The 27,956-nt window shown below is 36.4% G+C and overlaps 1 protein-coding gene across 2 annotated transcripts in view; it reads right to left on the bottom strand.

Annotated features, from left to right (window-relative positions):
- NKAIN2 (sodium/potassium transporting ATPase interacting 2) overlaps positions 1-27,956 on the bottom strand; it is a 526,214-nt gene that overhangs the window by 69,936 nt on the left and 428,322 nt on the right. For both annotated transcript variants that reach the window (XM_085056048.1, XM_085056047.1), the window contains exon 4: positions 10,430-10,630. In XM_085056048.1, the coding sequence (XP_084912174.1) occupies positions 10,430-10,630 (201 nt within the window). The remainder of the gene's footprint in view (positions 1-10,429; positions 10,631-27,956) is intronic.

Consider the following 27,956-nt stretch of genomic DNA (forward strand, 5'->3'; position numbering starts at 1 on the left):
TTTCAAAAGAATAATTTTCCTTCAGAAAATTCCAAATCAGCTCTGATTATGAGATTGCAAGAGGAACTTAGGTTATCAAAAATGTTATGAGCAGTTTTCTGACCCCGTTACCTTGGTCTGGCTCACACACTTATTACAAGGGTTCCAGGGTACACAGTTGTATGAAAAAAAGGTACTTTTTCTTTTTCTCTAGAAGGCAAAAGCCTTGTTACGATGTCTGCTAGAAAATGGGGGGAAAATGGCAGAATTCATAATGGCATATTATTGTTTTTATTTTACACACTCTAAAGATCAGGAACATCTAAATACTTCCTAGATTTTTATTTTCGTTAGACAAAGTTATTGTTTTTATTGGGGTAGTTAGCTCTACCAGAAGCACTCAAGTTTTTTTATAGAATTTCAGGTATCTATCATTGATCAGTGCCTTCAATACAGGTTCAGTTACAGCTGTTGATATTGTTTATCTTTGGTGAATTTTACAGACCAGATTTTCAGAACCATGGAATTGTGACCAGAATTATCATGACTAAAGCTGCAAAACAGTTCATTTTATGTTTTCATAACACTATATTTTTATATACTCACTTCATCTTTTGCACAGGAAGCTGAGCTAACAGCACACAAAAAGGAAACACGAAGTATAATACCTAAAACATACAATGTATGTTTAGACACAAGTTGGATAAACAGTCATAATTCTGGCTTTTTCTGTGTTTTTCTTGAAAATATGGTTATCTGCATAATGCAGAACTCAGCTGTATGTTTTATCACTCCCTATCTTATATTCAGAAAAAAATCACCTTAACTTATGAAATGAGTCCTCATACTTTCAGAACTAGAGGGGTTTTTCTGTGATAGGAGGCAAAATGGCAGATGTCACTTTTGTATATGGCAGAACAAGGCAGTACTGTAATATCATCAAGAATACTGAACATGGTGAACATGGTAGTGTGGACGGGGTTTTTAATATTTCTAAGGAGCAGCACTCATTTTTATTGTACCTTCAGAATCAGCTCAGGAACGGGGTTGGTGAACCTGGCATTTGACAATGAGTTTTCAGCATGAAGAGGTATTACTTTTTGTTTAACTACAAGTTGTAAAGGAATACTTATGATTACAGAAGCTTGTGCTCCTTATTGTTATTGCTCTTCTTCTTAGTACTGTTCTTACATCTAAAACAAGTGTAATAAGTTTTTTCTACCTTGTAAATTCTTTTGTATGGAGAGAAAGTCAAATGGACTAGGCTCTTAATTTCGAATCTCTTCAGAGAGAGAGGCTCACCAAGACAAGGTAAATAGGTCCCAATCCAACTCATGTGACCTGCATACAGCTGCAACATGTTCACATGCAGCTCTCATGCTATGGCAGTGTCATAAAATCAGGCCTATGCCAATACCAGAACCGAGGAATAATTTAAATGACAGCTGTGGGAGGAAGCAAGTGAGCAAGCAAGCATCACCAGTCAGCACAGCAGCACCAGCATCACATAGCCCCAGGACAGCCATGAGGTGCTGAACCTGGGGATCTGTAATCTCATTGCTGCATCATATCATTACAGGGTCAGCCAGAATCAGAGTCCCCTGTGTGAAGGGATACATATGAGGTGGTCAAAACAAATTCTCAGGAAACTTCCCTCAGGCCTCAAAGTAATGAGTCCAATGTTCAGCTCTTTGTTTTCATAATGCCAACCCCTCTCCAAAAAAATCACATACACTATTTGCCTTTGCTAGTGCAAGAACATCTGTGGGAGGCAGAAATGCTTCTTGCAATCTCAGCTCATGCTGGTACTGTTGTCTTTCTTTCCATCAGGGAAATAAACCTTTCAGAGACAATCCTGTGTGCCTTGGTCAGGTAAGACAGTGTAAAGCTGTCTCCTTTCTTCTGTGTTGGAGAAAACTTGTTTTCAGACAATTATATGGCTTACCTTTGTACAAACACAGCTCATTAGGAAAGGAAGTTTTTAGGGAAATGAATGAGTACAATTCTACTGACAAAGCTCCCTACTCATTGTGAAAAACATTTATGCTTTGATGTGTACACTTCAGTTTTCTGCCCGAAGTAGTGAAGAAAAGCAGGTAAAATTTGATAGAAGCAATAACAAAAAATACATAGAGGCATAAAAAAAACCCCGTCTTATGGCAATCCTTCAAAACACTAATGACATATGCCTTAGCATTATTGCCAAACAGAGAAACAGTGATACACTGTGCTCTGAGCCAATGCTGAAGATACCTGAACCTGATGTTGCCTCCCTGCTATAACATGGCAAGACAGTGTTATTAAATCAACGCTTTACAATGATTAATACCCTCTTCGCATTGTGCTGATTTTGCCTGGTCCCACAGTGAAAAAACAGTCTTTCTAAAGTATCAATCTATATCGTTAAAAATCAATTTTCTTTCAACCATTGTATTGCCCTAGAATAGAATTAAGTAATTAAGTAATGTTACTTTTCTTCATTAGGTTCAAAGAGTCAAAACTTAATTACATGAGCTCTTATCTCCTTTCTCACATATAAATATTCTCACCACCCTACAAGCCCAGAAGAGACAGCTGATGTGCAAGGTATGAGTATGAGTGAATGCCTGTAGAAGTGGTGGAGGCTGCTGCCAGAAGGGAGGTGTAGGAACAAAATTAGCAAGGGCAAATCTAAGAAAGGGCTTTTATGTGCAAGATGTGCTTCCTGCACAAGTGAAGACCTTTAAGATGGGTAAAAAGAACCGGAAAATTAAGAATACAGCATTAGGTTTTCTGTTACAGTTGATGTTTTGCAACAGCTTTGCTGCATTTTGTTTTATCCCACCATATCATGTTGTATGTATTTTGAGCACAGGAATGTAATATGCTGGTTTATTAGCAGAACCCAAGGGCTATATCAATAGGTGACTCTTCCTAAAAGACGAGTATTATCCATCTGAAGTCAGTGAATATCTTTACCACAGTACAAGTTCTTCAATTTTTCCTTTGCAGCTTTGTTGAAGGGACTCTCCTGTTTAATTTTAGCATTTCAACTTGGACTAGCCAGGACCAACTTATGTTTTGTTTAATTCCACTCATGCATATTTTGAGACCCACAGAAACATTCTTTTGCTGTTCTCCTCATTCCTAATGAGATTATTAGTTAGGCAGCTTTTATTTTCCATGCATTCCTATGACTCCCTCCCTCATCTCCCCTTTGCTCTTTTGCTTCTCCTCCTATCATGCAGGCCGTCCTGCTGGTATACCTGCTGCTCAATTCTATTAGTCTTGGTCTATCATTTACTTGTGTATCTGGAGGAACTTTCAGCCTTTTTCTCTGCTCAGGGTTTATCAATATCTTCTCAAATAAAAATAAAATTAAAACCACAAGAAAAAAAAAAGACAAGAAAAAAGAAAAGAAAAGAAAAGAAAAGAAAAGAAAAGAAAAGAAAAGAAAAGAAAAGAAAAGAAAAGAAAAGAAATAAAATGTACTTCCTTTACAGAATAAGGCTTGTTTCCCTTCCTGTTCTAAATGCAGGATCTTTACAAGCGCTCTTTCTTTAACCTTTGCTGTCCTGCTGAGACCCTTCTGATCTCTTGCTCTGTGAGTATTAATTTCGGAGGAGCATCCTGCCTCTCCTCCTGACAATGCCCAGCTAGAAGGCTACTGCTGAGATTATTTTCCACATCTTGCTTTAAACCCTCCATTTCTTCTCTTTAGTTTCTTCCAGTGAAACTCAACTACTTCGTTCTCTTGCAAGACTCTCTGTGGCTTGTCACACCTGGCTGTCCCTACCTGTCACTATCAGACAGCACTGCTGATGAGATAGCAGCTTCTTGTCAGTTACTTTCAAATATCAAACCTCCACACGCTTCCATCTTTTGTTGGCTTTTAGGATAATTTTCCAGCAGATAAAGTTTATCAGAAGTTTACTCATTCTGAATCATAGGACTTTTTTATCATGCCTACAAGAAAGCTGACAATGGTCAAACAGGAGGTGCAATGAAACTTCAAACTAGTATTCCCTCTCCGTCTTCCTGTTTTTTCTTCCTTTCCTTTTCACATGGGCTGTCTGGCTTGTTTTGTACTTTGAAGGTTAGTTCTTTTGGATGGGAGCCACTCCTTTTTTTTCCAGTCATATTTCCTGGGGAATGTTGAGGGCCTTTCAGTGGTGGACTGTGAGAAACACATTTGATCATGGAGGTCTAAAACACAGGTAGAGAGTTCAGTAAATACATTCTTATAAAGCACATTTTACTGAGTACTCCTATCTCTCCACCAGGGCATGAGAGTATTTAATGCCACCTGTGCTGTGCTAACATTAAGGATTTTAAGACTATCCTATTCTAATTATTAAACCTTACGAGAAGCAGGGAACATTAATGCTATTCTGCTGTTCTAAGTGCTTAAATACATACACAGACCACGTTTCCATAATATTTGATTACCTGAAATATTTAATGGAGTTATTCTGGCAGCATCTTTCTGAAATATTTAAGAGCCACTGTTTGCATAGTACAGACAATAATTGGCATGAATTAAGCATCCTGCCAAACGTCTTATGGTAAGTCTGCAACAGAGCAGAGATTTTGATGTTGGCGTCCTAACTTCATAGCTGTGTTATTGCATCTTAATAACAGAGTTATGCTTGCTGATGCTTTAAATCAATCTGACAGCATCAGGGCTTGAAAGGTATTGTCAGTGATGCAGACTTTGCAGAAATGCAAACAGTATACATTTACCGTAAATACTGAGTAATTACATATTACAAATTTTAAAGCATGAAATAATAATTTTAATGATTGCATGAAGCATATATTCAAGTTCAAGTACAGGAAGGAACAAAAAGGAATTAAGACTAATATACAGCACATAAAAGTCAGTGGACCGGATCCCTTTGAAAATGGTCAATACTTTTATGTAACAGTTTACTTATGGTTTTATTTATTTGGTATGTAAATTACCATCAATAATGCAGATGCAATACATAAGAAATGTTTTTCCTCCACTTGCTTTACTGGAATAATATTACATAGTCCATCTTTTCAGGGGCTATATAACTAAAACCCAAACTGGCTAAGGTGATGCCTTCACATTAGTCTTATTCCCATAACTCGGGCACTTATCTCCACTAAAATCAATAGATTTTTGAGTGTGTGAGACGTAAAAGACAAGCATACTAAATACTTTTAATCCTGTGTTGGCAAATAGATAAGTAATTCTGTTACACTTATCTCCAAGGCTGATCTTTTATTTGCATATTTTCAGAGTTTTGATCTACAAATGGATTTTAATTTGTTGACTTTTGCAAGAACAGGCTTGTGGGAGTGAGGGCAGGTCATGCATAATCAAAGAGTAAAACACAGACAGAAAGAAGATGCAGATAATCTGAGCTCCATTTCTGTATGAAATGCAATTACCATTATAATTTCCTTACTGTACTGGATGTCCCCCACATTTAGGGGCTTTTTGAAAGATTTAAGAGATTTCTATCTACGCAAATTGTACAGAGTCTTATGAACTGAACACGAAAAATTTAGGCATGCTTTTCCCTCTCTCTTCAGCAATTGGGAAGAGGCACAGAGAGATGAAATGCCTCTCAAAAGAACATTGAGATACACCTTGAAGCAGAACCCTCTGACATGAACCACAGCTCAGGCCCTCAACTGAAAACATTTTCACCTTCTCTTAGAAGGCAAGAGTTCAATAAAAAGTGGAAATGAAGAAAATTCTATGTAGGCTCTGTAGCTAGAATTCGACATTGATGTGTGTGGGTGCTTGAGAAACGGCCATCTCATGAGCCTTTCAGCTGTATGACTAAAAGGCTGGGATGCAAATGTTATTTATACACAGAGCCAACAACTACCTTAAGCCCTGACACTACATGCCGAGATTAGCAGTTGTGTATGACCTGCACTGTGTCCCTCCCAAGCTCTGCCGTCCCCATGATGAAGTGGCAGGCATACCTCCTATTGCTTGGGGGTGGGAATTTTCATTCAGCCTCTGCTCTAAATACTATACAGAATGCAACCCAAATAGCTGCAAATCAAATGCCCATTAGTACCACTGACCTCATTCTTTACCTGGAACAATTGTCTCCAGAGATCAGTCATTTAAGTATATCTATCCCTGATAACCCAGTATACCTGAAAATGAAATAGCTTCTCTAATGCAAGCAACAAGAATCGATAACCTTTAAACATGTAGGGACAATTTATTGTCTGAAGTGTATGGGTATATGAGTCATGCCATCACTAGACCAGTTCATTCTGGTAATTTGTAGACACAAAGACAGGCAGAGTCGTGGTCCTTGCAGAGCATATTGGATGGACCAGATGCTCAAGACATTGCAGCTCTGTAGATGAGGCTTCCCTGGGAGAGAAGCATCAAGTAGAGATTTTTGCCAAGTGTGTGAACACAGGCTATATTAAGGATTAGATTTGTCCAACAAGAATATTGAATTAGCCATGGCCAAAATGATACATTTTTTCTGCATGTATCAGCAAACCTTTTAATAGTTGTTTCTGTCAAAGTATGGTGAAGCTAAGATCTCACCTTTGCAGATTGAGCTATGATAGTGATCAAGAATCAGGGAGGGCAGGAAATGAGGAAGCTATTCTGTGGAAATACAGAATCACAGATTTACAGAATTGTTAGGTCAGTAAGTCACCTCTGGAGATCACCTAGTCCAACACCCGTGCCAATGCAAGGTCACCTAGAGCAGGTCACACAGGAACATGTCCAGGTGGGTTTGCACATCTGCAGAGAGGGAGAGTCCATGACCTCCCTAGGCAGCCTGTTCCAGTGCTCTGTCACCCTCAGTGTGAAGAAGTTCTTCCTCAATGTTGATGTGAACTTCTTGTGTTTCAGGTTATGGCCATTGGTCCTCATCCTGTCGCTGGACATCACTGAAATGAGTCTGGCACCATCCCTTGGTACCCTACTTTGAGGTATTTATGTGTATTCCAGACCCCAGATTTCAAAGAAATCAGAGCAAATCTCACACCTCGGAGTTTTGTTCAGTTCCATGCAGCTGCATACTGCAGGGCATACCCACAAAATGGGGTTTTTTTATTTTGCAGCACTACAAGCCTGAAAAGCTGAACTTATGGATGAAAGAGATTCCCTTCCCTTGTGTTCTCTGTTTTTCACTCTGAACTGCTCTCTCTTTTTAACTTGGTGGAAGATGGTAAGTAATATGTAGAGATAAAGTGATAGCAATGAGACTCATCTCAAAAGAGACAAGTGGGAGGTATGGATATGGAGAAAAGAGTAAAAACTGACTCAACATGGTGTGTGGCACTGAGATTTTGGTGGTGTACCACTTCAGAGAGGCAATTACCACAACAATTGAGGAAAAAATCAGTGTAAGATTTTCAAAATAGATTTGCATAAACATGAAAACAATCTGACAGTAACTTATGAAGAAGTAATGTGCTGACATGGGAATGACTAAAGGACAGAAATAAATGTACATTATGTGGTTGTTTTTTATATCTGTGATATGAGGACTGATTTACTAATAGGCTTTACAGAGGCTTTAGTCTTCCACCAGAACACCCAATGCACTGAGTGCTCTGTGGCATGGGACCAAGGAATGGTTGTAGTGCCTATGCTGTCTTTATCACTCTGGTTTATTCCAGCCCTGCTTTGCATACAAACATGCTAAATAAACAAATTGGAGTAATCCTTTATTTATCAGAGCGTTTTCTTCCACACATCTGTTCTCAAATAATTTTTGCCCATTTTGAAGTTTTTCTAAACTGTGAGCATTCTCCTGCTCAAAGTACGGAGACCACCAAACTGAATTCTCTATTACTTCACTGTGAGCTAAACTAGCAATTTTGTCCAGCAAATTAATTCCTGAGCAAAATGTACTCCTTGGGAGAAACTGGAAAAATATCTGTGCATCATGACATCTATCTTTCTTTTCTACTCTAAGGCTGGTATTACACAATGAACCCCACAAATATGCACATTGGGAACTCCCCTGACTTTTGGGATTAGGTAACCTTCTGGTTGTTTTAACTGGTATTTTGTTTAAGCAGTAGGAAAAATGAAAATTCTCCATAATTTCACTCTTAAAAATCTAAAGTCTGCATTGACTTGCACAAAATCAGCAACATCATTTGTGTGATGCACAATCTGGTGCTGTTTGCTTCCAGGACATTCCCCCCTGGAGAAAAGTTCTGTTGGAGACTATGAGTATTCTGCACCTCATCAGCAGAATATCTGGCTTCAATACTTGAAATATTCCACAGCCCAGCCTAAGACTTGTTTTTTCAAAAGTGCAAACCGAGGCAGGAAGGGAGTGGTTTGTAGTTTTATCTTAGCTTTATAGTTTTTCTCGACTATCTCATTCTTTTCACTTTCCACAGCAAATATCACATTTATGTGAGCCTAACCTTTGGTAGTTCCATTCTTTGTGAGCTTCTTACTGGCAAGCTGTACAAAATACACTCAGTATAATGTTTCCAAAGGTTGATAAAAGTGGTCCTCAATGAAGCTGGATGTCTACTTTTTATCTGCAGGCAGTAGAAAGCATCCTTACAAACATGCTGCAATGGCCCAGTCCGTGAAAAAGCCAAGAAAAACATTAGCTTCATTATTGTAATGAAAATACAGAAAAGAATAAAGAAAACAAGCAACCAATTTCTAGATTGCTATTTATAGTTTTGCAGATAAAGTACGAGATCTGTTTAAGTGCCCATAAAGGAAAATTGAAGGGGAAGATTAATTTCTTTCTGCTAACTGGAGATAAATCTGAACTTATGCTGGGGTTTGTTAAAGCTAGTTTGCTGAAAAGTAAGCAGTATCTGTTCTTCTTTGTGTTATATGTCACTGAGTTGTACCAGTTAATTCCTCTGTTTTCCATTTAATCCCATTTAATATGAGAGTGAATTTACATTAGCATTTCTATTAGAAAAAGTACCCCATGCCCACAACAGGAAATATGAATATGATGTAAACAGTAGTCAAGCACTAGGTTTGGAATATTGACCCCTGCTTATGCTGTGCAGCTCTTTACCTGAGATAATCATGCTAGTGTAAAATGAATGGAAATACAACACAGATGTAGCTAGCTACAGCTAGCAGATTACTAATGGCTTGTTATTTTGAACCATTACTCTGACTTGAAAACAATGACCTTATTGAGAAACTCAAACACAGGCACATAAAAAGCCTTGTTGCATCAGGAAAAGAATTAAGCTTGAGCTACATATACCTTGAGTGTCTTGTTAATCATTCATTAAATTAAAAATAAAAAAAAAAGCAGAAGAAATAGCCTGGTTATCTCTTTTTGAAGGATTGAGGTTAGAAGGGCTCTGCAGAGGGATCCGAACAGGCTGGATCGATGTGCCAAGGCCAATTATATGAGGTTCAACAAAGCCAAGTGCCAGGTCCTGAACTTGGGTCACAAAAACCCCAGGCAGTGTCACAGACTGGGGGCAGAGTGTCTGGAAAGCTGCTTGCTGGAAATGGAGCTGGGGGTGCTGGTCAACAGCAGCTAAACATGAGCCAGCATGTGCCCAGGTGGCCAAAAAGGCTGAGAGCATCGTGGCCTGTACTAAGAGAAATCAAGCTTCCACCAGGGAAATTTTATGTTGGATATTTAGAAAAATTTCTTCACCAAAAGGTTTGTCAAACACTTGAACAGGCTGCCCAAGGCAATGGTGGAGTCACCTTCCCTGGAAGTATTTAAAAGATGTGTATATATGGCACTGAGGTACAGGCCTTAGTGGTGGACTTGGCAGTGTCAGGTTAAGGGTTGGACTTGATGATCTTAGAGGTCTTTTCCAACCAAAATGATTCTATGGAGCTATAATTCCATGAGTTAAGCTTGACTGATGAAAAATGCTGGGAAACAGATGGATGGAAAAGCTGCTCACTTTTTGGATAGCTCCATTACATATTGTTTCCCCCAAACATAAAGTTTTCATCCCTTATAAATTTTTTGCAGTGCAAAAGTGGATCCTTGTACTCCTAAATGTGATTTAAGATCTCTGGTTTTGATTTTCATTAAGTGTAACTATTTCAGAGGGGAGGGGAAACCTCTCCCATTGTACTCCAGTGTCTATTGATTAATATGGTTAAAGACAAATTGATGAGATTTGGGTCCTGTGAACTGATCAGTGAATCTATTTTTACTGTTGGTTTTTCTTTTGTAATCAATTTCATATTTAATTTGGCTTTCACAACAATAGCTGTAACTTGCTGTTATGTCACAATTTATTTATTATAGTATCAAGAAAATAGAATGTGTCATGTCAGTATTTCTTAGAGCAATAATAAATATGTATGTTGGAATTTTTGCGTGCATGTATCTTGAACTGGCTGAGTGACAACTGAGTTTCATAACTAAATTTAGACATAAAGCCAGGGTTTGTGAAGGAATGTCACAATCATCCAGTAATGACAAGAAGAAATTCATAAAACGTGGTGGAATTGAAGTTACTTGTAAACACTTACTGCAAGGAAGATCTGAAGAGAACTGTGAGCCACTTCTATGTACTGATATTCGAGAAAACACCCCGAGACAGTGATATAACGATGATCCTCTGGTGCCCAGTCTGGTGCTGGGGTTACTGAGGTCACGGTGCAGCCCGGCCCATTCTCCATCCACCAAGAACGGTGCATTGAGATGTTAAAGGTCAGAATGAGATCTGTTTCCTGCAAAAGAACAAGTGAAGAATTAATGTGTGGGGATGGTACTCTGGTGTCCAGTGCCTCAGCAAGAGATTTCACAGCATGCATAAAGAAGCAAAGAGCAGCAATAAAACTGCACTGTGACATGAAAGTAAGTGGAGCTTGCCTGCTGCAAACAGATGTAGCTGTACTTTGTCAGGCAGAAATGCTTTGGAGCAGAAAAATAATCCTGAAAGCCAGGGTCTGTTCCTAGACTAGCCTAGATTATAGCACTCATTTCTGTTGATTGCCCATTTTTCAGTGGATACCACAAGGATTGATGGCCCATGTTTTGTTGGTCTGATGTACCAAACTATACAAGAATCCCCCAGTGTCAAGGCTTCATAGACTTTAGTGTACACATGACATCTGCAAGGGGTTTTGTCTCATGGACCCAGGGAAAGAGAGCTTCCTTTAGGTAGCTCTACTGAAATACTGGAGAAGATTAAGAAATGGATCCTGTGCATTTACTCACAGGCAATCTCTTTACAATGCCTTCCTCAGATTTTAGATTTCCTAGGGGCCTGTAAGGAAATAGTGAGTGTTGCCGTGTCAAAAGACTGCTTGGCTAGTTAAAAAGGAGGGCAGAGGAGTGCAACCTCTAACTCTCACACAGCTAGTGCAATGGAGCAACTAGTCAGCCATGCTTTCCATTAGGATTGCATTTATAAATAGTTCATAAAGGATTAATAAATTATTAATATACATAATAAACAATACTACGGATATTACTTTCATAAATTATATGTGGTTGCACATTACTTGAGGGCGTTACACATAGCTATAACAAAACTATGGACTCTGTGGATTCTTTAATAGCCTACAGTGTTTACCAACACTTTATAAATAATTTATAACTGTAACCTCATTGTAAAGTGTGACTATCTCGTCTGTGTGCACATGTGCTCAGTCATGCAAAAAAAATTGCTTTTAAGTAATGTCATTGCAGAGCCAAACTCTCCCCACACCTAACCTACATTTTTTTCAGCCTGTTGATGTCATTAATAATTAAGATTCTCATAAAGATTTTAAAATGTAACTATTTAATTAGGCTTACCATGCCAAAAGGAATAGAATGCTATTCTGTAGCAGATAAATTGTATCCACATTTCCCTCCCTTCAAAATAGTCATTTTTTCAGTCCCACTTATTTTCCCTTTTTGCACTCCATCCAGAGAGGTTATGGATAATGTCACATGTCAATTGATCTGTGATTACCCTTGGCACTGCAGTGTAGCCTAATGTTTTTTCTCTAAGTTGCAGTTCTTGATCAAAAGTACGGAAATTTTGTACATTAAAAAAAAAAAAAATTGATTGCTACCCTGCATAAGCACCCAGAGTTATCAGATGGCAGGAAGGACCTTAACTATGCTTGCAATAAATAATTACCCTCCAACCTCACAATAGTCCAAGCCAGCAAATAACGAGCTGCATGAGAAAATTTAAAATGCTTCATATGAATTTAATCAAGCAACTAACTTCAAGCATTTGACATTGATCAAAGCAGCAGCAAATATTTCTAGAAACATTGCAAATTTTGCCCAAATATATATTTATGTATGCTTATAAGTCTTCACCCTCACATACCCTCTCCTTTCTCTGGATCCTTCCCTACCAGAGCTGTAGACACTGGAAACTGTCCGACATGTGTTTCTTGGAAAAGGGCAATGGAAGTTCTTTTTTTGTACCTTGCACCCAAGCCAGAAGATTATTTTTGTTTCTGAAGTCAGGGCTGTTACAACCCCTCGAGTACTGGTCTTTTCACTCGGCATAAGAAGTTGAAGAATGGATATCTTTAGAGTAATTTTGGTAAAGTAATATATTTATTCCCAAATGGCTAAAACTGGAATCTATCATGTTATTGTCAAAAGAAATTTCAGCCATTCTAGTTACCATGGAAAATTCTAAACCTTTCGTTTCTTATCAGAGATGCAACACAAATGAATAGGACTCATTGTCTACCTCTGTTTTAACATTTGCAATACCTTGAGAAGAATCATGATGGACTAAATATATTTTACAAAGTGACAACTAGGGATGAAAAATGTATTCCTTGAAAAAAAAAAAAAGCATAAACTGGCTTGCAGGAACTCTGTATTTGTTATGCATCTGCCAGATGAAGTGAAAAAGGATCAGGAGAAGCTAAACATAAAAATCAAAACTGGGTTCTGTGGGTAGAATATAATTTCTCTAGAGGCATCTATTTTTGCTTACAAAGGGTGCAATAATCAAAAACTTCACTGGTTAAAAGCACATGTAAATTTCCAAGTTACATGGGAAATATAATTACACATTAAAATATTTATAATTACATATGTAAATAAAACTTCACAAAATCTAGCTTTCTTCCATCCCTGAATTTATCCCCAGTTGATTTTTTGAAATATTTACAGAAATTCCTTTCCCATCAAATCATCTTTTGGCAGTTAAGTTGAATGCTGTGATTAGGACTTGTTTTGTTCAGGAAGTCTTTCAGTGCTTCCCAGTATAAAAAATTATAGATCTTTATCAGATCTATATTCTATTTCTGCCTCTGAATAATCAGTAAAATGTTGTTCTCTTCCCTTTGGTCATAAAATAGACCAGCTACCTGGCATGGAATTGTTATATTCCTTAATTCTTAAAAATAATAACAATAATGATAATGATAATGATAATAATAATAATAATAATAATAAATTCTACTGAAAATCCCAGCTTCAAATCTTAAAGAATTTTGAATTGTGTGGTTGAGAAGGCTTTCTAGAAACGGTTATCACATACTGAGCCAGTTAACAAAAAAGATCAACTTCAGAAAGCAAAACAATAAGCAGATATGAAATCTGGTTCTGGTAAGATTAGACACCATTCATGGCTCAGGTCCAACTTGGACGGATTAAGAATGACAATGATATAAAATCTTGAGAAGTCAACATGTGAGTCAGACCTTCTAAATTTCTATCCCCAAAATATCTAGGATCAGAATAAGCGTAGAAGGAGCCTATTAACTACAAAGCTGCTGCACAGTTAAATCTCAGGTATAAATTGCTATGCTCTTTGAACTTGCGCATAACCTTCAAGCCATGTCCCCTAGCAGGCAATGATATTAGCAGAGCAGTTCCTCTTGTTCAGAATCGAAGGTCACCCAGCTTATGAAAAAGTTTCCCTTAGTGAGAAAACACTTAAGGACTTGAATCCCCTTGTAGAACTGTGGAAGCCAAGAAGGGGATGATATATCCATCATTAACATCTCTTCTACTGACAGCATTTAGAGCTATTTTTTGGACAAACTCTGCTTGCTATTTACTTTGTTCACTGTTTGAATACAGTTTTAGTGGACGTAGACAAAGTCTACACTGGAATCTGGGGATTTATTATACTCTCCAGTGTATTTGCTGTCTGTTTTCTTTCCAACATCTGTGGCTCAAACTTTGTTCAGGGAAATGTAGAGAAATGGTCTGATAAGCCTCGAAGCTATGAAAACTAACAAGAATTGTTGATACACATTGGGCAAGCCAATATGCTGTTGTTCACAGTCTGTATGTCAAGGAAGATTTCATTATCCTAAATTCAACAAACAGCTGCTTCCTTCGTGGACATAGAAATACATCTGTAAGGGCTTTATTGCTGATCACTGTGCTGCTTTTGTAAATTCTGCTGGTATTTGCAGAGCTTGTTAGTGAAAATTGGTGCATTAAAGTAGATTTTGATATTCATCAAGGTGAAAAAACAACAAAGGAAAATATTTCGTATGATATCTTTGCTGACATTCTAAAGATGTGCTGGTATTTGTAGTGGTCAGGAAAAGTACTGCTAGATAAGACAAATCTTGAAGTCTGGAGGTCTCAGAGACTCAGATGTCTGAGATTAGGATAGGAGACATCTTCAAATTATGTCTGTAACTTTGTTTCAGCTTAGTTGGTAAAACTTTTTGAGCTCTGATGGTTTTATACCTGTGCTTAATACAGTAGATAGAAACTTTTCTGGGGTTAACTGCACAGTACATAGCATTTTCTGGCTGAGGACAGCAGATGACATAACATGGCAACAGAAAGCTTTGTAAAAGCTGCCAGAAAAAGAATATAAGCTTCTTTGTAATAAGACACAGTAGGACAGCAGTGCTTAAAAGGAAGATAGCCCTTTGTGTAGCGTATTAGCACTAGTACATATTAGTAAGTGCACTATCTCTTTGCAGTAATCACAATATATTACTGTTTCAATGATTTCTGTTGGTTGCACCTTTGAGAAGCTAATTCCAAACAGCACCATGTGAAAAAAGAGGCAGGAGTGGTTCAGAGTGATTCTCCTTGAAAGTCTGAGAGATCTCTCAGACTCGGGGAAGTTGAATTGTACTGACTTCGATGGTTGCAGCTTGCTGTGTCATGGGAAATAAGTTTCTTCTATTTTTCTAATTAGGAATTGCTGAAATCTCTGCAAACCTGCCAAGCTTCTGTACAACTTTTGTAGAATACAACCACGTAACCACTTGTTTCATTTATCAAACTCAAACTAGAAAGAATAGGCTGCTTGGAGAGTGAACCATCACACAACGTTTCAGTGATAAAAGATCAGGGTCTGAAAGCATTTGTAGTTCTGGATGCCTCGGATGCACAGAGGCCTCTACAGGCATTTTTTTCTCCTGTTATCTCACTTTTCCACTAAAACTAACTCCCACCAGGCAGTACCATTTTTTCATGCAAGCAGACTTTTTCCTGTCTAAAGAAAAAATCTCTCCTCACTGAAGAGCCAAAATAGAGCTTGTCAGCTGTGGTGGTTTTTTGTTTGTTGGTTTGTTTTTTTGTTTGTATTTTTGTCTTTTTTCTTTAATTCAAAGCTGGTATACAGAAAATAAATATTGTATAATTGTGTAGGGAAAATGGATATTTAAAGGTTTTTTTTTTTTTTCTATTTTGTTTCATCTGAATTGTTTTTTTTATGCCTCTCTAATTTTTGTATGTGTGTGATGCTTTCCCTTTCATTTGAATTACTTTTCAGCAACCTGGAGTCCTTTTAAATTTCCCTTTTAAAAAAAAAATTGTGTAATTGAAAATTGTATACATAATCTGATTTACATATGTGGCATTAATCAGAGAAGGTTTAACCAGTCTGAATCTACCCAACTGATATATTTCTATAGTTCAGCAATGAAAACTGGCAAAAATTGTCCCACTGATAGCTTTCCTCAATATTCTGTTAAAAATACTACAAATGTATTTTGAGCGATTTCCAGTGTACCAAAGTACTTCAGAAGGATCCAATGAATTAGTTATAAAGTTACTGGCATGAAAAAGATGACTCAGATGTCCTGATTTTCTTCTCTAAAATGAAACCAGAATATACTAATATACCAGAATATAGTAATAAAATCCAACAAATAATCCTCAAAAAAGCATAGGCACTGCTATACAGAGATTGACATTGTCAATTACTATATGAGACCTGTCACTTATCTTCTGAAATTATTAAAGCTACAGTTAATGTTATATCACTTTAGATTTTCATATTTTTCTAGTAATCAAATATGTACGCTGACAAACCTACAAATTTTAATCTACTCTGTTTCTACTCATTAAAAAAAAAAGATACCTGCTAAGCTCCACAATAATAATTTAATTAGTTCAGGGGCATCAACATTTTTTATTAACCTCTTTCTTAAAAAAAATTCTATCTATTTAGTTCTTCAAATAAAATATCCTAGAAAGAAAGTAGAAACTTTCAGTTTGTATTGCAAGGTTTACATGATTATAACTATTCCATGAATATTAGTCTTCCATGAATGTTTTTTCATGTTTAAACTGAACATTTTTAGACTAAGAATGTCCTGGACTAAGATCAATGGAATTTTTTCCTGTGCAGAACATGAGAATTTAGCCCTTCCCAGAAGCCAAATAGAAATTTTAATTTAGCTATTGTACGAATTTAGTGAACATCTTGAGAAATAAATTTTTGTAATTTCTTGGAAAATTACTTTCTGGAGGATGTAAGCTTGTGCAGTGATAAAACACACTGAAATGGAAAGCTGACTAGAAGCACTCACATCCCACAGTAGTAGCTAATTCTGCGGAATCTTATTTATTTCTAACTATGCAGTAATCAAGGATATCATTCTGGAATTGAGAAAATTTGTTTAAGGAAATTGAGTTAAATGTAATACCTTGGTTTGACAAATTACCATTCTCTGACAAAGAAAGCTTGTCTCCAAGCCTTGTCAATGTGGGTGCACAGTGGGCAGCTTTCCAGGTGATCTACATTGTTCTGTCCCTACGATTACCAGATCTCATTAAAACCTACAAAACTCAGCTTATTTTTCACAGCAAAAACAAATCTATTCTAATCTTCGGGTGAAACCTGAAGGTAAAAAACCGCAATTTAAATATTTACTTGTGTAACTGGAAAATTATGATCTCACAGATACCTTAAAGTTTCTGCTGTGGGATGGAACTTGATGGCCTGATTTAGGGAATTGATCTAGAGCTGGAAAAAGAGTTGTGGCACATGATCTCTGTTCCTACACCAAAGCTGTGTCCCATGAAAAAGACTAGCAAAAATTTTATGATTGAGCTAAACTCAGTGTGGTTCTGGGTCTCTTTCTGAAGTGAATGTTCTGATTGGTTTCCAAACCCTGGTTATTAATACTGAGCTGAAAATGCAAGATTATGCTGCTTTCACTATATATTAGTACCAGTTTTTTATGAGTAAGGCATAATGCATTTAAAGATGTTTAGTTCATTATTCTCTTGGGACTGGTTTTTTTCCCTTTATTTCTAAACAGTAAAGGAAGTATGTCTCTTGTCTTGGTTTACCCAGGCAAATACACAGATCAATAATGCTTAGAATTTTCAGACACAAATATAAATAACCTTTTAATTCTAAATAAAACCCTTCTAAGCAAAAGTGTTGCCTAGATTCAAAGACAAAAAACTTTCCAAACAATATTAAGTGATGATATAAAAATCAGATCTTTAATGAAAGTTTTCAGATGTACAGATGTGGCTCTGTGCATGCATACAATTGATTTACTACAAACTTTTTAAGGTTAATTAATCAGTATATCTAGCAGGTACATCCAGTTGCCCCAACAATCCACCCTTGGGTCTGCCCCTTAGAGTTGTTCCAGGGGCTTCTTTGCCCTATTTCTTGTTTGTCTCCTAAGTTCTAGTGCAAAACAGTGTCCTTGTTAGAAATTGTCTTCTTGAGAGTAAGACTGAGCAGAATTTCAGGAATGTGTTAGAAAGGGTTAACTTACTGTTCTAAAATGTGAGAAAAAGAGCAGGAAAAGTACCAGAAGCTATGTAACTATGTATTAACAGTCTACAAAGCTATGAGTATATGACAAATATATAAAAAGCAAAAATCTTTAGACATCACAAGGTCATCTTATACTTGGATTATATCCAAAAGACTATGCAGAGCTTCCAGTGAGCTGGGATCACCATTCTGAGGGCTGCAAACAGAAAGGTCTGGGCCTTAATTAAAATTGGAGCATGAAATGAATATCCTTAAAATTCTTTCCTTTTTTAGAATAAGCAGTTTACTAAGTTACAAAACCACTTAAATTTTTTTTTTTTGCTTTATCATCTCTGTCCAAGGAAAAGTTTTAGTATAGTCCAACATTTAGTAAGGAAGAATGCAGAAGTGTGTGATGTAGAACTTAAACATCAGAAATTTATAGAATATATGCAGAAAGATATTCCAGCTGGAGCCGTTTCTTCAGCATCCCCTGGTGTTATTTGTGTTAGGCACTGTAAAACAAAATGCATGTGTACAGTGATAAATTTATGTTTTCTCTTTCCTGTGATTTTTTTGTTATCTTTTAAAATATAAATACTTATCTACTGCCTGTAGCATGTGTAGGAAACAGTAAAAAGATTTTGAAAGAGTTCTAAGACCACAAAAATGGCATTGCAATCCCAAAAGCAGTGTTAGGAAACCTGAGATCATTGTACCACAGGAGGGCTTAATGAAATATCAGGCTGAGGAGAAATGTGTGCTGTGTACTTTGTGCTCTATAGGCTAAACATTTCTAGTCAGTGGTGATTTTATAAGCATTAAGGTCTCAGAATAATTAAAATGAAGCCTAGATAAGTCAGAAAAGTACTAAGAAGGAATTTGGAGTTATTTTTCTCAGTTTGATTCACTTCTATACCGAGGTGAATACTTTCAAAAGGATTTATTTCTGTGGGGAGGTTGCAATGAGCTAAAGCATCAATTTAAAAAGCATAGCTTGTTCTCATAACCCATTTGCATTCTCTGTGCAAAATAAAATATCCAGATTTAAATGGTTTGAGTTCCTCTGAAGTCAATAGAAAGGAGCCAGTTGAAACAGTGATAAATATTCCTGAAGGACTCTGAAAAGCTTGTTTTGAAACCTAGATAAGATGTTGAGCAGCACACCAGCCACAGACTGATTATCAGGAAGCACAGAAAGGGAAGTGTGAGCTCTCTCCACATAGCCCTTGTGCCCTGTTCAAGAAATGGTGTGGAACCACTGTACTTCATCAACTATTTCAGGTTCTTTCACTATAACTTATTCCACTACTCACCAGGCTGATAGATGTCATCATCCACAGCATTCAATTCAGATCTGAAGCTGTACAACACTCACATACCTTGAAAATTTGGGCCAGGAAAAGGAAAGGCAGATCTCTTAAGAAACACTGATACATGCCTGGCATGATGTGCACAAAGCCTGCATGTAGCAGCCTCTGCTGCAGCACTGCTGAATCTCTGAGGTTTCAGACCGTTAGTTTCACACATTTTCCTCCTCAGTATGACTTTTACCAATTTTAAGGGATTGCACAGCTGCAATCCATCAGGTGTCATAGGAAAACCTGTGTCACAATGTTCAATGCTCATGTGTGGCAAGAGCTACTTGTGCCTGAGCTATACCCTACAGACTTTAAAAACAACCTTCAGTTCCTGTCTGAGAGATCCTATTTAACTTTTTAAATGAAAAAGACGTCTGTCACAGGAACATGTTATATGACTCTGATAAATTTTAGCTCATAATGTGTTTATTCATGTGCTTGCAGGTGATGATGGTTATTATTAGAATACCTAAGGCTATATCAGATTTGGAATCAACCTCTTTTCATTTTACATGAACTAATTAATTTAGCAGTAGGGGAAATTGCTGTTTCTTTTTGTGGTGTGATATCATGTCATTCAACATGGACCACAGATTAGTTTTATTAAAACTAATTTGATTATCCAATATTATCACCTAAGTACAGAACTAATAAGATCTAAGTTTTCTTGAACACAGAGTAAATTATGTATGCTTTGTATATTGGCTGTTTCCTGTGTTTGAAAAGTATTTTAACTATTTTTCAGAAACAAAGTACACAGTTTCTCCTGCTCTAGAGCTGATAATTCTTTTTTTCTTTTTTTTTTCAATCTGTGCCTTTGAAAGAATTTTGAGTAATGAGACTACTACGGATTAAATCCATTTTTAGCTAGATTTCTTTCAAAATAAAAAGAACAAGAAAATTAACTACACTGTGTAAAATGTGTTTCAACATTTTCATAGGAAAATGCTACATTTTTCCAAACTTGCAGTGCTTAGGCTGCATTTGCAAACTGGAAAATGTTAGCAGTCACAAATATCCAGTGGAGGGGATATGGGTTCAAATCCTTGAGTCAAAAAATGAAAAAATAATCTATTCATAAACTCCTATTACAAGTCCCATGGAAACAGATAAAAAGAAACTTGATCACTTACATTAATAAACAACCAATAATCCGCAGCAAGCTGACCTTAGCAACCTTTTCAAGTGAGTGTCGTTTCCTCTCATGAGCTACTCCTATGACGTGACAATTCCACCCCTCTAGTAAAGCACAGCCTCCTAAGGACAATTCAAAGCTATTTAAAAAGACTCAGTGCATAACTTTGGATAAATGTAGTGGTTTTATTACATTTTCAAGAGAACCCCCAAGGAAAAATCTTATGCTAGCATGCTAGATTTTTTTTGTCTAGTATGAAGGAAAGTATCTCATGTACTGCAAAAGAAACTGTAGCAATTTAAACCAATTAGGTACTGATCCACAGATGAATACCGTCTCTCTTTTGCATGCCAATTAATGCTGCTAAAGCATAAGAGGACTATCTGTATGTATAAGAATCAATGTGTTCTTACATATAATGCAAGAACACCTAAATTAAGATGTCAAGATCACCTCAACAAAAAGATCCATTATTTTGCTAATCTTATCCTTAGCAGCAGTTTGTACAACACATATACCAGCCGGCATAACATACATAAGATGCAGAAAAAATATGCAGATTCAGTGTGTGGCATTAAAGTCTTGAACTGATGGTGCTATCATGTGGTAAAAAGTAATTTTGCAGATATCACACTCTTTCTAAAACTCCTTATGTCAGCTTTTGTTTCCCATGATTTAACACCCTTTTCCCTTAGATTCAAATATTTTCATCTGGTATTTTGTAGAGGATACAGTGGTTAACAGATAACTATGTTATTCAATGATGAAACAAATGCTGTTTAGTCACGTATTTTCCAGGGAAGTCTTGCAGAAGCTTTATTCTATTTTTAAAAGATAAATTAAAATTTATGTAAAGAGAAACAATACAGACTGATTAAAATCTATTCAAACTGCTTTTTACTTCATGTGTTAAACAAATGTATAAGAGATATTTTATAGGAGACAGCACAACAACTAACCCTGTTAATTGAAGAGTGGGATCTAGTACCTGGCAGGCATCCTTAAAATTTAATTCCTAGATCAGCTATGTTTTAATGACAGTTCACTGACAGTTCATGTCAGCTGTCAGCTGCACTGTTGCTGAAGTTGTGTTTGGATGCTTTGCTCCATCTCTCAGGGCCGTGGAAAAGGGAAGATTGGCTTTCAGTTAAAATTCACATTGAGCAGTCTGAAGACTGAATGAAAGTGAGGCATCTCTGGCTCTGCTCTCAGACAGGACCAGCAGTAGTTTGCCCCCTTTTTGGTGAGAATGGAGCTCTCTCTGTGGCTGAGCATGGACTGGCAGGGGAGAAGCTCTGCAGAAAGGAATCTGGGAGTGCTGGTGGGTAAAAACAATGTCATTTAATTGGCCCTCCTTTGAGAAGAGAATTACATGAAGCCATACAAGCTAAATAATTTTGTGATTCAATGTGTCTTGAAGATTTAAAAGGGTTGTTGCAGTTCTTCAAAAAACAAATAAAACCCCAGCCAATCAACAAACCAACCAAGCAAGCAAACAAAAAATCCTGACGTCCCCCAATTACAGAATGGATTGTCTTCCTGAAGCATGAATATCCATGGGGTGCCCCTCAAAATCCTACTGTAACAGACTGGGGACCATGGTAGTAGTGAAAGCACAGTATTTGAGAGTAAAAAAATGAAAGTGTGCAAAAATTCAGGAAATTTATTTCAAAATATTTTCTGTCTCTTACCTTCATTCCTTTTGGATCATATCACAGTACTTCAGTATTCATATTTTACTTGCAAACATTTCCTACTGACTAGCCAAAATTTACTAATGAAAATCTCTTCAGTGTCCAGCTCTGTACTCAAAAACTCTCCAGTTTGCAGCCAGGATTAAGATGAAACACTGGGAGCAATGATCTTTAATGAGCATAGCTTGAGAGGTGTACCTAGAACGGAGCTCTATCCCTGTAGACCAAATCAGTGATGGAAAACTTTATTTAAGAAACTGATGGGGAGTAGATTTACCATCCTAGCTGTAGTGTCTGTGTCAGTTTCTTAAATTGAGTTTTGAGGAGCTGATTTAGCCCAGGGAAATGGAGAAATCTGGTTGAATCCTCTCTTGGGGCTGCTTATACTAAATTTTTTGTTTGTGTCTAGTGCTAATGCAGAATTAGACGAACTCCACTGTCAAGATGTTAGAAGATCGATGCTTTTATTACTTTGAATTGGAAAGCTGGTGTACTCAATAGAACAGTCACAGGGAAAAGAATGATACAAAGAGTTCTTTGATTTCCTGGTGTTTAAGAATATTGCACAATGCTGTGAATTCAAAGAAGCAGAGTTCATTTATTTTTTGTTAAGGAATAAACATAGCATATCGGATTTATTAAATTTAGACTGGGTAAAAATATTTTCAAGGAACTGTATATCTGGCCAATGGAAAAATATATAAACTTCAATAAATAATTCATTTTTTCAGTATCTATAGAATCACTTCCCTATGAAATGCCAGCAATATACCACATGTGCTTTGTCTTTTTCTTTGGAGTGAAACTCTCATAAAATACTTATGAGAGAGGTCTTTTGTTTACATAAAGACATATAACTTTTATATCCACATCACTGATTTTTTTCTTTCCTCAACAAAAGCATTGGAAGTATTAAGGTTTCTCTGGATTCCCAGGACCACAGCAGTTTTCTGCAATGTGCATTAGTACAATTCTGACTTCACTGGGAGTTGACTTTTCCCAGAGAAGGCAGCAGTAAAGCTCTATGTGCTTCCAATGTAAAATAAATGCTTTAATTTAATCTGCAAGATTAATCTATAAAGTATTATTACATTGAAGGCATACATCTCTTAAATCGCAAAAATGAATGGCCAAGTTAAGACTGAAAATAAAGATTACATGGTTAAGTCCTCAAAGGTTAGGAAATGACAAACTTCTTGGTTCTGCCTTAGTGCACCTCAGCACTACAACAGAGTATTAATTACACACAATTTTTTATCGCCTGGGCTGAGTGCACAGCATCCTGTAAAACTTCATCATTAAGCCGCCCTCGTGTATTTTCAGTCTTTTAACTTGTAGAGACTTACAGCTTAATCCAAGATAACTTCAGAATTTATTTAGTTTTTTTTATTACTGGAAATAATTCCATTAAATTAATGGAACTTTCACAGCATGTGACATTGAATTTGTTACACTGAGACCAGACATTCAGATAAACACTTTCCAAGTCATTACTATGTCTTATATATATCTGGACCATTATTATATCTTTCCTTATTGATGCTGATATGGGTATTCTTTCATTATGGGTATGGCTTTCCTGCTGATTTTGATAAATATACTGTGATTCCTCAGCGCAATGAAGTGAATGTCAAATGAGACTAAGTTTAGTGTTGTCAAAACAAGTTTTGTTCTGACCTACCTATTAGATATTCAGCAAAAAAGGAAAATTATATACAGAGGGGAATTTCAGTAGTTACTGGTCATACTGGAAAGAAATATGAAGTGATGCTTTGCTGTGGTCTGTTCTGGGTCCAATACTGATATATTTTAATTAATTGTGTGAATAACTGAAATGAGAAAAGGCTTTTTAATACATGATACTGAGAGATTGCAAGAACATTTGAGGAAAAGACTAGCATCAAAAATCATCTTGAGAAACCTTATATTTGTCCTGTAAAGTGCTATTCATCAAGGACAAGTTGGAAAGTACATTCATGTTGAAATAACTAAACATAAAACCAGTACGGATAACAACATTCTGGACATTGCTCTCTCACAAGGAAGTGAGAGAAACTTATCACAGTTCACAATCTCTCTCTAGTATTGGTAGGGTTTCAACTAAAAAGACTTCAAGAAAAACTGTGGAGAAGAATGAGCAGATGTCTGAAAGCAAGACCTGTGAAGAGAGATAGAAGGCATTGAGGTTTCCTGGCTCAGAAGCCTGAGAGCATGACTGGCTGTTGGAATGAGCTGAGCAACCTTGCCTCTAACAGAGATACATCATCACTGGCCCAGGAAAAACTACTACACTGCAGAACCACTGCAAAGAAGATACAAATTAGATTTTGGGGGAAAAAGTTCCGAAGCCGAGGGAGAGGAAAACACTGGAGAGACCTGACTGGGGAGTCTGTGTGATCTACTGGTGCTGGCTTTTCAGAACAAGACAGACCAAGTTCTCTCACACTTTCATGCATATTTAGGCTGCTGACATGAACTAATTGACCTACTGAGCCATTCATCAGTGTGAATCTATGATTCTAATAACTGAGAACATGGTTCTGGGAATAGAAAATATTTATAAATATGTAACACTTATCACCAGTCATCCCACTGAGATTTGATATATTTAATATAATAATTGGAAGTACCCAACATGTGAAGCATAAACATAACTGAATTTAAATACAAGACTTTTCCCTGGAGCTTTCTAAGAGATAGGACCAGTTTTAATGCAAGAAAAAGCAATCTTGTTTATAGAAGTAATTTTAAGGGAATGACTCTTAGTAAAAAGTTCTTCTTTCTTAGGTTCCAATAATATTCCTATAATATTGCACAGTCCATGCAGTGGAACCCTGGAAACAGAATATGACCTGTAAAAGCTGGAATGCATTTCCCCAGCTTTGTCTGTCTGCTTCTGAATTAGTTGCCTATGGAGCAGTGGAGCTGAAAAGGCCCTTTCAACAGGTATGGAAGTTCTCTTCAGTATGAGGTGAATCACGCCTTGCAGTCCTTTGGTTTTAGGGCAGCTCTAGATACTACTCCAAAGGTCTGAATTCAGCTCAACTCCATATACTTAAGAAATAAAACCAGAAATATGGATGAATACATAGAAATCAGATTAAAAATAAATAATTATATGTGTGTGTATATATATATACACATATATATGTACACATATATATGTGTGTGTATATACGTATACATATACATATACATATACATATACATATACATACCTGTGAGCCAACTGCACGTTTTCTACAGATAGGTGTGCTAAGAAGGCACTTCAACTAGAAATGCATGGTATAAGGGTAAATATTTGATAAGTTGGAAATTCCCGTATGAATTTAAAAAAAAATTGTTTTAGTTATATAATATGGCATTTCCTTTGGAAGAATACTGAAGTTCTACTTGAGAATTAAAAAGATTATTCACTTTGACATGTAGGTATGATTCCAAAACTTCTGAAGCTTTTTGGAAACTTGGCATTAGCCAGCTATGAACTCATGCAGCATGAAAAATTTGAGGACTCTGACACAAGTCTGCAATGGGAGTCTGCAATGCTGGAAAATTGATTTTTGAATTAATCAACTAAATAGTTGATTTGTGGGTGTCTGTGACCACCAGGAACTGTGGTAGTGCTGTAGTTAGTTCATAGCATTCTGCCATCATTTTGCCATGAATATACTGCTCTGGATTAGAATTCCAAACTTCAAAACTTCCCCCATTGGAACACCAAGCTCTCTGATAGATATCTTATATCCCACCCCAAAACTGGAAAGAAGACAAGAGATACTGTGAGCGTAATAATATCAAAACTTTCAATGGAATTATTGTTTGGCACCACAGACTTGATAAAGTAGCAAAAAAAAAATTACAGGCAACTACCTTTTGCCTAATTCTGTAAAGAAGAAATGGTTTGCAAACTGAAACTACAGATTCAGTCAAAGGAGACAACGTGGAAATTTAATGTGCCTGCTTTTTTTTTTGTTTGGTTGGTTTGATTTATTTTTTGTTTTTGACAGAATTGTCTTGAACACAAATATTATATTGCCTCAAAGGAAATAAAGTAATGAATTATCACTTATTAAAAGTCTCAGATACAGAAAAAAAGTAACACAAATGAAAAATGCTGGAATCAGAAATAGCTTATAGTATCATGGAGCATATTTGGTTCATGTACTATTCAGAATATTAAAATATGATAACACTTGATTTTGGCTCTTTAAATTTAAATCTGCTTACAAATAAAGCAGTCTTTGACACAGTCTAGATTTTGTGAAGGTGAGTTAACCTGTAATTAATTTAGTCTGTGAGACGAGTAACCAAGTGTATAAGTTCAGTTTTCTTTGTTTGAACCTGAAAGCTATTTTCCTATTTTTAAATTTCAGATTATGATTTTCATATCTGTTGAATCCTGATTTCCTACTCAATATTATTCCTCTTAGCTGCCATCATACCACTTGTCACCTTTATTCTGAATAATTCCAGTCTCTACCTAACTTCCTTTGCTACTAGCTGCAACTACCAGCCAATATTCATGTAACATACCTATGATTGTATTAGAGCCAGTGATTCTTGATCCCTGCACAGAGTTCATGTGCTTTTGAAATAGCAGCTATTTCTCACTTCAAATTAGATATTAATCATTGGACTAACATACAATATGTCCCCCTGAGAACAAGCAGATTAAAGTTTATGATTCTTGTTCTATGTGTGAGGGTCATGTTCTGTTCAATAATGCAGCTCTCTAAATCAGTCATTAGTGGCAGTGTTTGCTCAGTAGTCATGAACACTTTCACTGGATCTCTAAATATAACTCTGTGTAATGGAGTTTCTGGTATTACCACTGAATGATGAATTTAACAATCATACTTCATATTTTCTAGTGAAATTCAGTTATTACTCTCTTAGAGGTATTTTATTCCTCTGATTAATGCAGAGCAATGTATATTCACCTGCCTTAAAAAAACCTTAACAATATTTTCTTTCATCAAGAGCATATCTGAAACATTTTTATCAGTCTATGAAGGTTTTTTTAAAAAATGGATAGAAAAATATTAACAATATGGAATCTGTGAAAACTGTTACTGTTGGCAAACCACAGTCAAAGTGATCTTTATTTATCTGATCTCAGAGTTAGAAATCTATTTTTAATTAATCTATCTAGATAATGAACCTGTTTCCTTAGTTTAGTATGCAGGAAGAGTATAAATCTTATTGGAAATACTTATTAGCAAACTCCTTGATGTTAATGTGTTGTTAAAATCATCACAATTGGATCACTGAAAAGAAAACTATAATTTAAGGGGAAATATTTTTAAAATGGGATTTCTCATTTTGCTTCATTCACTTTGGTAACATTTGAGTATAGGAGTATACGTTGGCCTGGAAACTACAGGTCTGGTAAAGTAACTTTGGAATCTGACACTTGGCAAACTTTGCAATCACAGAGTGTTCTGAGGTGGAAGGGACCTACAAGGATCACTGATTCCCACTCTTAAGGGAATGGTCCCTATGGGGATCAAAGCCTTGACCTTGGCATTATTAGAACTGCATTTTAACCAACTGAGCTGAGAAAACTCAGAGAAAAGGAGGGTTAGAGATCTTATGGTTATGAATGTTGTATATGCAATATGTGCACTGAAAACAAAGAGTAGAAGGGCTAGTCACCTCTATATAAAAAAACCAAACCAACATTGGTGTATAAAGTTTCTTTTAACACATCTGAATTCAGAGCAGAATTTTTACCATTCAACCCTCCTTTCAACACCATTTGCACCATACTGCATATGCAATATTTATTTCAGAATTTTAGAATTCAAGTTATAGATCCCTCTGTAATTCCAAAATTGTATATTAAAAAATAAGTAAATTGTAATTCTATTTATACTGATCCAGACCCTGAACTTTCTTAGATAACCATACTGCAAT

This window comes from Lichenostomus cassidix, chromosome 3, assembly GCF_008360975.1.
Source record: "Lichenostomus cassidix isolate B80296 chromosome 3, HeHo_3.0, whole genome shotgun sequence".
NCBI classification, from domain to species: Eukaryota; Metazoa; Chordata; class Aves; order Passeriformes; family Meliphagidae; genus Lichenostomus; species Lichenostomus cassidix.